The 16,759-nt window shown below is 40.3% G+C and overlaps 1 protein-coding gene across 3 annotated transcripts in view; it reads right to left on the bottom strand.

The window, feature by feature from the left end:
- The window catches only part of CPT1A (carnitine palmitoyltransferase 1A), a 69,070-nt gene that overhangs the window by 38,068 nt on the left and 14,243 nt on the right, over positions 1-16,759 (bottom strand). Inside the window, exons 2-5 of one of the 3 annotated variants that reach the window (XM_074954711.1) lie at positions 8,580-9,744; positions 5,836-5,990; positions 3,579-3,718; positions 1,111-1,282 (exon numbers count right to left, since the gene is read on the bottom strand). In XM_074954711.1, coding sequence (XP_074810812.1) covers positions 1,111-1,282; positions 3,579-3,718; positions 5,836-5,990; positions 8,580-8,676 — 564 coding nt within the window. In that variant the 5' untranslated portion in view covers positions 8,677-9,744. The remainder of the gene's footprint in view (positions 1-1,110; positions 1,283-3,578; positions 3,719-5,835; positions 5,991-8,579; positions 9,745-16,759) is intronic. The other 2 variants (XM_074954713.1, XM_074954712.1) reach the window with 2 other exon arrangements.

Here is a 16,759-nt window from a genome sequence, read left to right as displayed (position 1 = left end):
CACTGGGAGACAGAACTCAGATCTTATCTTGGGTTTGACACTGGGCTTCTTTTGCTATCTTGGGTGAATCATTAGGTGTCTCTGCCTCAGTTCCCCCATATCTGTAAAATGGGTAAAAAACCACCTAACCTCAGAAAGCATTTTGTGCTTTTGTGTTTTCAACATGCTTTGAACATAAAAGTGCTAAATACTTTGAAAAGATGATGTTTTATTTCAATGCAAAATAAAGTTCAAAACAAACACATATTTACTGTAGACCAAAATAGCTATAGAAAACTGTACGTTTACCATAAAATGGCTAACGTCCCATACGTTCAACTATCTGGAAATCAATTTGAGAGAAAAGTAAATGAAATGAAACCAAACATCAATAAAAAGGTGGATCATAGGGGAACAGTAAAAGGGAGCTTTATTGTTTTAGACTGCTTAACAGGTTTTACCTTCTGTGTTGCTCTTCCTTAGCAACTCTTTCTCTATTCATCAGGCACAACCATGGTCTTTCAAACGTTGCAGTTGTTTTGGGTCAAGAGCATCCAAGTTCTACCCAGCTGAAAGACCATGTTGCCAGGAACCAGAGCGCTGTAACTATTTTACTTTAAATGGAGTAGATTACAGTGCTTCTCAACTATAACAGAGATGTCACATTGCAGGGACTACAATCCCCAAAATTCGGTGCTCCATCCTGCACTAAGCAATTAGCTCAGATCATTCTGTAGAAGATGCAGCATTGCATGCTGGGACCTGTAATCTCCGAGTTGTACTTCCCTACTAAAGAAGAGGTGTCTGTAGGCAATATATTTGATCCTCCACTTTGGGTGAATTAGCAAATTATACAAGTGCTCTTCCTTCTCCAAGGACTACCTGAACAGTTTCACCAACAACCCGGGTGCCAAGTGGATGACAGCAACCAAAGACACTGGGAGAGAAAATAGCACTGTACAAGGACATTCCAATGCATACCAAACATTATGAATGAATGAGACAAAGAAAACTGAAAAATAACTAAAGAGCTGGCTTCTAAGAGCTTAATGACACAAAAAAAAATCAAATGATATTTAAGATATCTTATCAGTGCCACAATTAAAACAGAAACAGACAAAATTTCCTTACCATCCAAATCTTGGTTGCTGTGGAAAGTTTGCCATGTTCAGCAAAAATCCATCCATGATAGGAAAGCAGCATCTTCAGTGAGTATCGCATTGTCATAATAAGGGCTACCCACAGCCCAGTGCCAAAAAGCATCCCACTCACAATGTTCTGCGTTTGGTTGGACATATAACCACTATTTAAAATAAAAGTCAGTTTATGTCAATTAATGTCAGAAGAGGTAAAACAATGTATAAGAACAACGAAAGTGATAACATGAGCCCTGCTTGTTCCCAGTGACTAGCTACATCAAGCTCTATATAGAGGTCCTATAGCTAACCTTTCACCAACAAATTTCTGGGAGAATTAGAGGGTTCTTTGATCGATTAAAGTCATTCTCCATTGTGTGGCGGTGAATTCCTCTGGCACAGGCAAACTGTATTGGGATAGTTCTGCCACCTCCTTTGCCAACAACCCCACATAAGAGCAGTTGTGTGCACACATGTAAGGGGTATTCTGGAGGCAGGGGATGATTAGGATGGGGAGGAATAAGGTTTGTGCGCAGAAGCTCCAATATGCCTAATTCCTCACTGGTGTAAGTCCTAGGCTTCATCATAGGGTTGACCTTGAGCAACAGAAACTGGGGTAAAAGATGTTAACCTGCATTTACACAAAGGAAACTACTGTGGTTAGATCTTTTACTAATCTAGGCAAACTCAAAGAGGAGAGTGGCTGAATGGCAAAGGGAAGTTTCTCACTCCATACAAGTGATCCTTCCTGCTCAGAAGTGAGACACACTGGAGGGTGCTGTGATGCAACTTGTACTTCCGCTGTCAATGCAGTACCTAGAGTGTGGATAAACTGACTTCACCTTTTGAGGCCATTGCCAAGCTAGTCTCTTTCCACATGTTAAGTCCACTTTTTTCAATTGAGAGAGATAAAAAGTATGGATCAAAATTTTCTCTGGGGCATCAATTTCTCCAAACAAAATCATAAATCCTTAAAAATGACTATTAAAAAGGGAGCTTAAATATTAAAATATTAGTAGCATCTTTTCCCACACACTTCCTCTCATCCTGCTGTAGGAATAGAGAAGAGAAGAGGATAAATTCTAGTCTCATTCACCCTGGATTTACAGTTGTAAATCACTAGAAAGGTCCAACATGATTTAACATAATTCACCCAGATTCCTCAGTGATTGCATACACAAAATATGCAGAAAAGTGTGTTAAAATGGTAGTAACTGACAGAAAGGTAGCACTAAATGATTTGACCCTATTAGCCTTATAACTCTATAAGAGAACAAATTCCTTCCTTCAGTCACAAGAACAAAAGAGTTTGTGGTTTCATCCTTGCTCATTTGTGCACATCAGAAAACTACCACATACTCTGCCACTACTAAGAAAGGCCCAGAGCTGGAAGAGAAGTATGTTGCAAGTCAGGATTGTGTGGGTCCCATCCTGCACAAGACTAACTTAGCAGAAGACGCTGTAGAAAGCTTGCCTCATGTCTACCAGTGCTTTGCTTGGCTGTGGTCTGTACTATTCCTCCTCTGACAAGGAACGTTGGGGGTGAAAAATACCATAGAAAAGACTTTAGTGTTTATATCTTGTGTGTGTTGAATATATGTCGAATTCATAAAACAATATGCCCATCCAAGCTTGGCACGATAAGAATTCTTTTCTTTAAATATATAGTGTCAAAAGTGCAGTTTATCATACACATACTCCCAACCACATTTGAAACACTTGGTGGTCTTCTGAAAATACGAACTGAAGTTATATCTCCAATCCAGCTAGTGACATACACGCAATAGCTTTCTAAAGCAATAAAGGATAAGAGGCCTAAACTCATGCTCAAAAGCTTCTGCATGACGTTGGAGGACTGAGCTTACAGTATTTACTGATGCTTCCAAATAGCTCTGGCTACCAGTAGCCTAATACTTACATAGCTGAACAAGCCAAAGAAGGTTTAAATCAATTTCTACAGTATAAACAGAATCATGGCAACATTTTGTAGTCAACTGTACTTCACACCTAAACAGAGACATAGATATAGTGTCCTGATACACAGGTCAGTCTGCAGGTGAAACATCCCATTGAGAAATCTTCACTTATTTTTTTATTTTCTTAAAATTGTGAATGAACCTAGCACTCAGAGGTACGTTGCCTAAGCCAGGCACACTGTAGGGCAGGGTTGTACAAGATTCCTCTTTACAGGTTCTGTTAATGTACTTCAGTCCTGTCCACAACACCTATGCTGTCTGTTCTCGTCGGATGAAATGCTGTCAGTTGTACTCCTCAGATAATACTCATGCTAATAAAATGAGTGGTAATACCAAATGGTGACTTGCACATTATGATAATTTAGTTCTTCAACTTAAAACTCGGTATGTGAAAGTCTATTAGATTATACATCTGTCTGAGAAGAGAAATGCTGGTTTGCATAAAAAACCTGATTCACTCAGAGGAAACAGGTACTAGTTTACTTACGTTGTATCCAGGGTCCGGTTGATTTTAGCTATTATTCCTAAAGAAGGATCAATTCTGGCATACATTGTTGACATCACCCCCACTACTACAATAAACCAACTGGATGGGCTAGCAGGATACACGCCTGTGATAATTCCATTCTGGAAAAACAGAATCCCTTACTTAGCCTTCCCATATGAAAGTCATTTATTTCACAATACAAAAAAAAAATTCTTAATTATACAAACAGCTTTTAAGAGGACACTAACATTAGTATCCACTATTTTTCTTTCAAATACACATCTAACTCAGAACAAGAAGATGGACACAGATAAGATGACTAGATTGGGAGGAAGAAGAAATTGCGATTCAGAAGCTGTTATATCAAGATGATGCATGAAATGAGCTTAGAGATTCTCAGTTATATATCAAATATATATATATTTGCCCACCCAAACTGCAAGCCTTGTGCAAGCGTGAAGTGGTGCCAGCAGGGGCCGCGCTTTGCACTGGGGAAGACTGCTAAAGAGAGGCTGAAATGAATGGACCTCTTTAGCAGAAGTAACTCTTTAATGGAAAATCCACTACATCTGAAACTGGCCTCTCTAAAACAAATGCTCAGTGTGGCAGCAATAGTTTATCAATTTGGATTCTAAAAACACAGCTAAGTTTTTTATATAATTAAAACCATTCTCTTCACACAGTTGTATAAGAATCCCAAGTATACTTCTATATTTATAATAAAACTATTTTAAAAAGTAATTTCAATATTTCACATACAGTTAACTCAGACTACAGTCTGTCAACACTAATAGTAATAATGCATAAATAAGCATAATGTAAAAACAGACATTTGGAAAAAAGCTCACTGAATTCACAGCAATCTAGACCCCAATATTTAGAATTTAATGTAAAACCCAGATTTGACTTAAGTGTTCCATGCATCGGAGAGCCACTATCTATTTCTTAGTTTAATTTATTAGAGCACATTTATGTAACATCAGAATCTTCAAAAAGTCACCATGTTTTCATGAATATTTGTTTTGATGACTTGGAAACTTACTTTTAACAGAAAGTATGCACAATCAGGGTTTTACTGTAAATTCTTATGTATGTGAATAATTTAGACAGGGGAATAATTCAGTGAGACTTCTCTGTAAGTAATGAGAAGCATACATGTTTGGAAGACTGGGGCCTAGAAGAGCCAAAATTTTGTTTAACCAAGAGTGACAAACTTTTCTCAATCTGAAATGATTACCTACTCTAATTTAGACACTATGTTAGTTCACTCCTGGTCTTCTCATTAACAATATGATCACCAAATGTGACAACCCATGTAATGCTACTTCTGGGTTTTGGGATTTGGACTATTGTTAACTGAAGAGCGAAGGAAGAACCCTACCATCAGATTTATTTAATTTTACTCCTGGATTCCCAGCACATCCTGAAGGAAGGAGGCATCGTCCAGGAAACTCTGTACAAGCCTGGGACTCAACATCAGGCTGTTTCTCTCTCTGGATCCCTGGGCGGTACAAGGGGGTGGGTGTCTGGGCTGCTGGGGGGCGGGGGGGGGCAATCATGGAGCTCTGCTCTGGAGGGTACAGGTGTCTGGGCTGGGGTATGCCATGCAGCTGGGCTCTGGGAAGTAGAGGGTGTGGGTGTCTGAGACCAGAGGGGCAGAGTTAACCCCCAAGATGTGCCCAGTTGGCACACATGACACACCCAGACTGAGGTGCCCAACAAAAGCATAACAGAGAAACAGGAACTGGGTTGTCGTAGGGTTTCATTAACTCTACCCCTGAGGGAATCTCTTTTGTCATCTGTATTGGTACAGACATACTTGCTGACAGGTATTTGAAATAAATTACCAAAATAATTGAAACTCGTGTGATTATGTAGTGTTATATAGACAAATAAAATACACAGAATTTTAAATTTTTGGCACGGAATTCCCTTAGGAGTAAAATTTAGAACAGCACCTGGGCCTCATATATAAAAGGGCAATAAAAATGCCTCAATGTTAGCCCTCACATAGCTATTTTACTGTTTCCACAAAATATCACTCAGTGCTAAATTCTTCAGCGTAACTCAATGTTTGCACTTACAACTGAGAACAAAATCAGCCTGTTAGAATAAAAAGACTGATTAAATCAGGATGAATGATGATCATTTTCCATAGCTACATCAATATTTAGTTCTACTCATGCAAAATCCAAGCAAGTTTTAAAAATACCAAATAGATTTTGATTATGCATTCAAATCTACAGGAACTCAATACCTTGAATCTGATGAACTTCTTTTTCCAGGAATGGAGACCAGAAAGATAGATCTGTCTGAGAGCCTCATGGCTCATTCGCAGGTCGATCCCATCTGGAGTTACTGTAAATTGAAATGCTACTGCTTGATGGGCTTCTGCCATTTTCAGAAAGTGTTCTGCCAAAAGAAAAAAGTTAAAACAAATCTGATTTTACTATCGCAGAGGAACTATTGGTCCAGAAGCTACTCCATTTCCAGTGAAACATCCCTGGCTTGCTCAGTTTCCCAATATTTTTGGGAGATATCATGAAGTGGGCTGCAATTATGTGCAGTACTACCCAATTCCATATGGCCTATTTCAGACAGATGGCCTGTGCAATAGAGGAAATCTCAGTAGATGATCTAATGTTCCCTTTCTGGCCTTAATTTATGAGCTTATAAATAGGAGTCTTATCTTCTCCCAATTATATTAGGTTTTTCCACTGGTAAAATGAACCAAATGGTGTGTATATCTGCAGAATGGAGGTAGCGTATGTTTGCACTGCAATTAAAAACAGGTGGCTGGCCCGTGCCAGCTGACTCAGGGTCACAGGACTTGTGCTAAGGGGCTGTTTAATTGCAGTGTACATGTTTGGTGCCAGGTGCTAGGACCCTGAGAGATGGGAGAGTCCCAGAGCTTGGGCTGCAGCCCAAGCCTGAACATCTACACTGCAGTTAAACAGTCCATTAGCCTGATTCCCACGACCCCAAGTCAGCTGGCTCGTGCCAACTGCAGGTGTCTAATTGCAGTGTAGACATACCCTTAGAATACAGGTGGAACAGCATAATGGGTTAATCAAATTATATTCAGAAAATAGTATAGAGCAAGCAGTAAGTAAACTTTTCTCTGTTTAACTATATACAGAGATACAGTGTTAGCTCTTTCAGGTGCTTAGAACAAAAAGGTACTTAGAACATTCACCTCAACTGGCAGAACCCTCCACACAGATCTGACTTTATGGAGAAAACAAATTTGCAGCCAAATCATAAACTAAAAACCCTCTCCCCCATTTTTTTTCTATATCCTACTAAACTCATTATTGAGAACTCCAGAAACTAGAATATTTTAACATTCGGGGTCATATTTTCAGCAGGAGTTAGTCATGTGAATTCATCAGCACATTAATGAGTGCAATGCGGTTAAACCTATCTGAGCAACCCTTATTTCTTATTCTAAAGAAGACTCCTTGAGCATTACAAGATAGAAGGTAGAAATCGTTAGACTAAAAAGAGTAGAAGGTATGGGCTGATTTATGGTTGAACAGGTTGAGGACCACTAGGCTAGTGCATGAGAATCTCAAAGTGAAATCAACTATGCTTTTTCCATTATCTAAGCTAAGAGATTTACAACCAGTAAATCAAATAGCATCAACACTGAAAGATATATTCATTTTAAAAGATTTTAGTTTTAATATAAAGGGATTAGGTAATAAACATTTTTAATCTGAATGTCTCAAATACACAGACACATTAGCTCCCATGGAAAAAATAACCTAGCCTCTCCAAAAGCTCAGATTTAAGAAAAAAAGTGATGCAATGAGAATCACCTCATCAGTATGAGCCCTGAAAACAAGGAGTGTCTGTTCCTTAGATTACTACACCCCTAGAGACCTGGAAAATCTCATGGCAATAGTTTTCCTTCACCAACAGCATTTTCCCCAGGAATTGAAAAAGGGGAGGGGGGGCGCGTTTGAATATGTGGGGCGGGGGGGAAGAGGGTGATAGCTGACATGGGGTGCGACCATAGGGCGAAAGTGGGCTGTATGGCACGATAATAAAAACTGAAAAATATTTTGTTAGGATATAGATATTCAGGCCTGTCTGTAAAGGTCTGTACTTTAAGAATTTAGGGGTATTCTTATCACTTCGCTAGTTCTAGAAGTATAAAAGAAAGAATCAAAATCACTGTCTGCTGGTGTAAGGGCCTTCTCTTACTGTGACAGTCTGAGGCCCTGTGCTTAGGCTAAGGCCTTTGGCTAAGCAGCAGAGGCAACCATAAGCTAGGAAGCGACAGGTCACATCCTCACATTCCAAACTAGTCACATTGAAAGAAGGTGCTATTGGGCTGTTAGGAATACAATCCTGTCCTGATAATGCCTATCACCTCCAGAGAAAGGGAAGTGCCTAGAAAATGTAAAAAGGAAACAGCATCCTGTCTGGCAAGAACTCACTTATCAATACTGGGATGTGAAATCCTCACTTCTGTATTGTTTTGTCATTATAGTTCCCACTTTGCTATTGTTTGTCTGTATAATCTCTGTCTGGTTCTGTGATTGTTCCTGTCTGCTGTATAATTAATTTTGCTGGGTGTAAACTAATTAAGGTGGTGGGATATAATTGGTTACATAATCATGTTACAATATGTTAGGATTGGTTAGTTAAATTTCAGGAAAATGATTGGTTAAGGTATAGCTAAGCCGAACTCAAATTTTACTATATAATCTGTAGTCAATGAGGAAGTGAGTGGGCGTGGGTGGGTGTTTGTGGGGGAGATGGGAACAGGGAATGGGGGTAAGGAAATTGGAACCATGTTTTGCTAAAGGGGGAAATGGGAACAGGGAATGGGAGTAAGGAAATTGGAATAATGTTTGGCTAAGGGCAGGAATGGGAACAGGGACACAGGTGTAAGGCTCTGTGGTGTCAGAGCTGGGAAGGAGGATACTAAGGAAGGAAACTGGAATCATGCTTGCTGGAAGTTCACCCCAATAAACATCGAATTGTTTGCACCTTTGGACTTCGGGTATTGTTGCTCTCTGTTCATGCGAGAAGGACCAGGGAAGTGAGTGGGTGAAGGAATAAGCCCCCTAACATATTTCACGACCATTTTATTAGATTTAACTCATGTTTCAAAATCATCACACAAATTAAAGTTAGCTACTCAAGCCTACTATGAAGCACTACATCTACATCCTTGTTGGTTTCTTGTTGTAATCTGAACTTCTCAAATGCAGAGAGTTCATCTTTGGTGGCTTCTCATGCGTCTGGTATTTCGGTCCTTCATGATATGCTCATGATTAGGCAGAAGATGTCTCTTTTCAGAGCACAAAATTCTACTCAATGAGGAAAAAGAATGCTCAACTATAGCTGTTGTGACTGGGAGTAGCAAGAGATGAATTCCTACTTCTTTCATCACAGGAAACAAAGCAAAAAGATTGGGTCGAACCACTAGTGATGATAAAGAAGAAGTTGAAATCAAATCTTCATTCATTTGTTATTGTTGTTGATATTCCACTCTGTGTTCAAATTCTTTGTTCTGTCCTGATCACATAGCAGCCCCATTGGTGGTACTGCCTCACTCCACTCAACTGTTGGTGTTTTATAAGACAGGCATCTGTAAAAGCTAGATAGAGATTTAGTAGAATCCAGAAGTTGCTGTTGTAGATTTGTAAGAATCAAGTCTGTGTACTTCTTCAGCTGGCTTAACAAACACTTCTTGTCCTCTTTACTGAAGTAGACAATATAAATGCCTTAGGTCAGTCAACTTCTGAACTGCGGTCTTTGCTTCTTACAGTATGTTTTCAATTACTCTCTCTCCGATTTATATAAGTGTAGCTTCTATTGCTGGACAAAGATCTACTACTGTTGCACCATATGCCTGGATGGCCTTATTTAATAACTCAAGTGCTTTCAACAGTAGACTTATGAGAGAGAATGGCAATAGCCTTCTCTGAACTTAGTAACAAAAGTAGTTAACCAGCCTCACTACTTCGATCCGTCCCATCTTGGTAGATGCTTTCCGAAGTCAATAATAATGGTTGCAGTAATTTTAAGACAACAGCCAAAGATTGCTCATGAGAAAGCCAGCAGGTTCTCTCAGGTTGGACTCATTCGAACTTCAGTCCTAGTGTATCTTCTATTTTTCCCCAAGACATTCAGTCCTTCTGGACTCTTGCTGAAAAAAAAAAAAAAAACACGTATAACACATTAAATGTATGGCTTTTTTTAAATGGCTTTTGAAGATTCTGCATCTTGACTAGTGTTAGTTGGAATAGATGGCCTCTGCTGTGTGTACAGGAGAGATTAGGATTACACTTTTCTCTGAGCAAAGCTTGTACTCCACTATGTCTTCCAGAGAAATTTGCAGCTCCATCAAATGCACAAGCAGCAATCTGTTTGGGGTTCAGTTTACAAGCATTTAACTCTTCTAAGATGTGGGTTGTCACAGATACAGCCGATATGCCTTCTATAACCTGAACATTTAGAAATGCATCTACTGGCCTACCACTGACATCAAGATAAGGTACGCAATGACTTAATACTTAACGCCCATTTGCATCAGTGCATTCATCGGCCGTGTATGCACATTTTCTGAATGTGGTGAGAGAGTTCTTCACCTTTTCAACTGCTGAGTCTTTCACTGTTGCACCACATGCTTCTAATCAGCCAGTTAAGTTTCTTGAAGAAAGATAGCGAGCATTTGCTGGTGTTGGTCAGAATCAATGTCCAACTTCAGAATTAACAAGTGACGATGCACTTAACATTGGTCCCCAGTTTGTAGTGTGTGGTATCTCTTGCTTAAATAGAAAGTATGATGAGACAGCCATGTTTGTTTGCATAAACCGTGTTGTCTCTCCAGCATTCTTAACAGCCTCATTAAGTACTTCTAAATTGGCTTTGACAGTGACTGGTTTATAAGGTTTTCTGCATGTCTATGAAGTCCAGAGGCTTGGTATTTTGCAGCCTTTTCACATAGGTTGTCAGCATTGGTTTGCTGATCAGTCTGGCAAACCAAGCTCCTCCACTTTTACTATATAAATCCATGGTATGCCAACATCTTGAATACTGCGTCCAGTTCTGGTCGCCCCATTTCAAAATAGACGTATTAGAGTTGGAAAAGGCACAGATAAAGGCAACTAAAATGACTAGGGATATGGAACAGCTTCCACATGAGGAGAGATTAATAAGATTGGGACTTTTCAGCTTGGAAAAGAGACAACCAAGAGGGGATATGATAGAGGTCAATAAAATCTTGACTGATGAGAAAGTGAGTAAGGAAATGTTATTTGCTACTTCACATAACTCAAGAACTAGGGGTCACCCAATGAAATTAATAGGCAGCAGGTTTAAAACAAACAAAAGGAAGTATTTCTTCATACAGCACACAGTCAACCCGTGGAACTTTTTGCCAGGGGATGTTGTGAAGGCCAAAACTATAACAGAGTTCAAAAAAAGAACTAGATACGTTCATGGAGGATAGGTCCATCAAAGGCTATTAGCAGGATGGGTAGGGATGCAACACCATGCTCTGAGTGTCCCTAGCCTCTGTTCTCCAGAAGCTGGGAGTGGAACACAGGGGATGGATCACTTGATAATTGCTCTATTCTTTTCATTCCCTTTGAAGCACTTAGCATTGGCCAATGTCAAAAGACAGGATACTGGGCCAATGGTCTGACCCAGTATGGTCGTTCTTATGTAAAAAGTAATTATAATATAATAAAAATGTTTTGTACAGAAACTCCCCAAGATAATGGCCTCTCGAGATAGCGACAATGTGAGATAATGACCTTGACAAATAATGCATTTTAAAAATCTTGGCCTACTAGAAAATGTATATTTATATAAGTTTCCCTAGTCACAAATCTAGCATTCTGGAGCAAAAGTCACTAAAACATAGTCCAACAAACAAATGTTCCTTTAACGTACCCCTCCCTACTCCCTCCACTGCACCTCACTCATAGTTGTTGTCCTTGCAGATCCAGAGTTCAGAGATGCTTTTGCATCAGTTCATCTAGCACCTACAGGTGGGCGAGAGAGAGAAGGCACCTTGCTCATTCCTCCAGCTGCTTGCCACTCACTCCAGCTCTTGTTGTCCATCATGCCACTGTTCATGCCACCACTCCTGTGCCGTCATCTCCTCCTGCCACCATGACCTCTATGAGTCGGTCTCTTCAGGTTCCGCCCAGCTTTCAGTGATTTCAGCTCTCAGTGGGGGAACCTCACTGCTAGTGCAGACTGGGCAAGGTCTTCCACAGAAATGCAGCAGGTCTAAGCACTTAGACCAGGGATGGGCAAACTTTTTGGCCTGAGGGCCACATCTGGGTATGGAAATTGCATGGTGGCCCATGATAATTGCTCACAAAATTAGGGGTTGGGGTGCGGGAGGGTGCTCTGGGCTGGAACCGACAGGTTCAGAGGGCAGGAGAGGGAACAGGGCTGGGGCAGGGGGTCGGGGCATGGGAGGGGGTCAAAGGTGCAGGCTCCAGGTGGTGCTTACCTCAAGCAGCTTCCAGAAGCAGCAGCATGTCCATCCCCGTCCCCATCCCCCCGGCTCCTGCGCGGAGGCATGGCCAGGCCCCTCTGCATGCTGCCCTTTCTGCAGGCGCTACCCCCTGCAGCTCCCATTGGTTGCGGTTCCCAGCCAATGGGAGCTGCGGGAGCAGCACTTGGGGTGGGGGCAGAGCCCCCAAGCTGCCCCTACGCATGGGAGCTGGAGGAGGGACATGCCGCTGCTTCTGGGAGCCACGCAGAGTGGGGCAAGCCCCTGACCCCGCTCATCATTAGCGGTTGGGGAGAGCTCATTCAGACCTTGCTTACAAATCATAATTTGAAATTATTAGGTTGGGCAATATCACCGAAATGAATGCACTGACATTGTCAGGAAAAACAACAGCTGGGTGAGGAAGCTAGTCTGTGTTCATAATTTTTGTACCTGAAAAAGCATAATAGGTTTAAGTATTTTATCATACACTGTAAATGCTTTTAAAGTGTGTATTAATGTTTCAATTTCCATTCAAATTTCCAACCAATGACTAAACTGGGATACTGCATGTAACTAGTTGACCACTGGGGAGGTACTGGGGAAATTCGGGAGGAAGGGAGCGGTGGGGAGTGGGAGGGTGTAGGGAAATCCCCGTTCAGCAGTCCTTCTTCACAAAGAGAGGAACTGCAGCTTCCCAAACAAAAACTACTACTTTTTTTTTAAACGCACTTTCACAATGAATATTGGTTGTGTAGCAAAAAAAAGAAAAAAAAAAGTTTCCTTGAAGCCCTTTCCTTTAGGGAAATTCTCTTCTGCTTCTCCGAAGCCAATTTAATAATCTGCTCCATGCATTCCCCTCTTCCACATTTCTGAGGCAGTCACATGTTTGTCAGTAAAGTAGGTAGAAGGGCACAGCTCAACTGAGCATGCGTTTTATTCATCAACTCGATTTGCCAACGTTTAGTAACACAGACGCCACACCACTCGTTCAGACCAAGAGGAAAACAATCATTCATTTTAGCTGCAGGCAAACTAGTAGTCAGCAAAATGTTTCCGTACAGTACATGCTAATAAGCCTCACCCCAAACAGTGAATCACAAAGCTAGGGTGTTTGTGACTTTCTTAGGACTCAGCAAAATCTTAGAATATTAAAAAGTTGACTGTGATTTTCTAAAAATGTCATTTTGAAACAGAACTTCATTTCCGTAAGTGTTCTTTAAAAATACATTCACATCCATACAAGCGTAAAGAAATCTTACAGTGTCCTTCCAGGAGAGAAAGATTTGCCTGTTCCACACACTCTCCTGCTTTCTATCTCACTGAAACCAGCTGTAACATCAACCAAGTTAGACCACCAGTTCAAAACAAGGTAGTTTAAAAAAAAAAAAACAACCCACACTACACGCAACCACAGTTCAGCATGCTTTTTCTCTGTTTAACAAAACAGTGAATACCAGCCCAGCTGATTTTCCCAAACAAATAATATTGCTGACCTCCCCAGCCACATCTACCTGTTAATGCTGCCCACTATGCTATCTTTGTGACTCTTTAGGACATTTATACTGCCTCGACTAAGGGTCAACTTTTAACCAGACATGCCCCTGACCCATATTCCCCTATGATTTCAGGGTACAACTGTTACACAGCCTTTCACCTTTGATGTATGCAGTGTAGTTGTAGCCATCTGGGTCCCAGGATACAAGGTGGGTGAGATACCTTTTATTCGACCATCTTCTGTTGGTGAGAGAGATAAGCTTCCAAGCCCTGAAAAAGAGCTCTTTTTGGCTTGAAAGTTTCTCTCTCTCTCACCAACAGAAGCTGGTCCAATAAAATATACTACCTCACCCACTTTCTCTCTCTGTATCACCTTTTATGTCAGCGAACACGAAGTAAAATGTCGTGTTTAAAAAAAAAATCAGGATCTCAGATCTGAAAAACAAATTATCATAAACCCACAAAGAAGGCAGTTACAGGACCCATTCATTTAATCACGTGTATAAAAAAGGCACTTGGAGTTAGGAAGTGGACATCTGAAAAATGCTATTGCACAAAAATGCTAGTGAACAAGCTCCTAGAACACAGCAGAATAACCACTATATATATATGAATATGAAACAGCATCAGGTTCATTGTGAAAAGATTTAGTCTAACTAAAATTGTTACATACAAAGGGTGCATTTAGCATCAGGCTCTTCTGTAGCAGAGATTTTGGGGGGAATGTTATTGGCAGAAGGAGCCCCCTCTTCATTCATAGATCTAATGACTGTGTAGTGTGGGGGAATACAAAGGCTGCTGAAGATCACCTCCCCTGCCCGCCCCCACCCCCCCAGCTCCCTTGCCCTTAATGAGATATCCAGGCACTCCCCACCCCTGCACTCATTTTAGCCACTTGCTTCCCACCCATTTTATGACCCATCTGCTACAGAAACAGAAAACTCTATGCTTTCCCTTGCTGTAGCAAAGGCCTGCCACTTCCCCGTAGTCAAGAGGCCAAACCTTTCTGAGTCACAGTACATTTTACAACATGTAAATAGAAGAAGCCAGACATTTTAAGTTATAATAATAGCAGTAATAAGATCACAGAAGATGCAAATTAGTAAATGCAAAGCAACTGAATAAAACAGAAGTGCAGATTTCTAAGGCTACAGGGTTCAGCCATATCTCAATATCTGGTGAGTATTTCCACCACCATCACCTTCAAACCAACTTAACAATTTATGAAGTGGTCTTCATAGTATTTTAATAATATTTACACATTATTATGAAATGTGTGCTCTGTACTTATAAATGCTAATTAAATGCCTGAGGACAAACTAAGTACACAAAATGAAAAAAGGCTCTTCTACTATTCTCTTTTCAAGATCAAAGGTTAATGATTCCTTGGAGAAACAGTAAGTAGAGAATGCAGTCTCATCTCAAGCAGCGAATCCAGAGAATATCAGAGAGACCTAAAAATACACTTGCAACTGTGATCCATTAGGTGAGCACTTATGTGGCAAACAGCAAGAGTGGAGATAGAGAGGAGAGAAAGTGATACTGACAGGTTACAGTTACATTGTTTAAAGAGTTGGGGAGAGGGGTATCACTGGAAAGTACATTAAATCCAATTCTAGTTAGAAGTCGACTGCACACTCAGTTTCACTGAGCCACATTAAACTTTCAGTTTAAAACTGGAATCTAAGGCCTTGGGAAACTTTGTGCAATTGGCTCAGAGTCTTTGCCTGTTCTGAAGCAGTTATATTTCAAAAGAAAAACCATAAGAGTGAAGCCTTCATCTCTATAAGCACGCACAGAAATAAGAGTTACTTCACAAGCAGATGTTATCAGAAGAAGCTATACATGGTAGGACATATGTTTTAAGAGGAGTCTCAGTTTTCTGAGCAGATTCCAACCATGGGAATTGTTAAACTTTAGGCTCTTCAGAAACAATGAGCCAATCATTTTCTTCCTCATCCCTTTCTTCAAAGTAGTTAGAAAGGTTATTTAAATTATCTTATGGGTCAGACAAACCCAGATATTGGAAGGAGAAAAGACAAACCCAGAAGTAAGATAATTTCTTGTTTGCCTCTGCTTTGACGGTCAACTGGCATATCATTTGGCTGGACCTAGTTAAAACTCAACAGCACACTCTAGGGTTGCCACAGTTTGGCATTTAGAATAGGGCATGGTAAAGTCCAAGGTTTTTAGAGTAAACCTAGTGAAATCCAAGGCTGTAGCAAGATTCAGAAGTGCTTCAGTTATATCTATGTTACAGGATCAAAAGATGATGTTGGGCACTTCAGTGTTATAACCAAGGCCCATAGCACTGCAGTTAAGGCAGGTAGCTACTGAAACAATAGTACTGAAAGAAGTTTGAGCTTCCTGCAATCACCTTAACTTTGTATTAAACAGAAGAGAATATTTTCCACTGTTGATTACACTAGAAACAGCCAACTAATTTGCTTAATTAGTGCAGCTAATCATACCTCTAACACAACATGTATGTACAGTGCTTTAAAAGGTCTACAGCACTTACTAATTAAGATTGATAACATCCTTTCGGGGTGGTGGCACTACTCTCAACACATGGGAAAACGCAAAAGAAAAGGAGTACTTGTGGCACCTTAGAGACTAACAAATTTATCTGAGCATAAGCTTATGCTCAAATAAATTGGTTAGTCTCTAAGGTGCCACAAGTACTCCTTTTCTTTTTGCAACTACAGACTAACACGGCTGCTACTCTGAAAGATGGGAAAACTTAATCTTTGTACTTTACTTCTGAATATGACTTTTTTCCATGTGAATATTTAACTATCTTAAAAAACTAGTGAGAAAAGACGGTTATATTGCTAGAAACTAAGAAACATTGTGCCTGTGTGATTTGTGAAACTTTGTGGTTTCTACTTGTTCTATCTGCAGCAACGGCAGGTTAGAAAGCCAAACATTTTTTCAGTGACCTTTTTGTGTATTGACATATGATATAAAAATAAAGAATAAATCCAAGTAGATTATAAATAAAAATCTCAACAAAAATTTTACAGATTGGAGGCAGATAGAAGAATCCTCAGAATATGCCAAAATTCTCTTCAGATACCTGTTGTTGTGGCTCATAAGTGTATTAGTCAAGACTTTTTATGCCATCTAAAGTATACAAACCATGTCATCCTGTGACAACTGACTGAAGATAGACATTCCAACTGGCAGTAAAACTGCAGTAGGTAAAGCACAA

This window comes from Natator depressus, chromosome 6 (assembly GCF_965152275.1).
Source record: "Natator depressus isolate rNatDep1 chromosome 6, rNatDep2.hap1, whole genome shotgun sequence".
Classification (NCBI taxonomy): domain Eukaryota; kingdom Metazoa; phylum Chordata; order Testudines; family Cheloniidae; genus Natator; species Natator depressus.
Note: the sequence above shows the minus strand (reverse complement) of the source record. Positions and strands in the feature narration are given on the sequence as shown.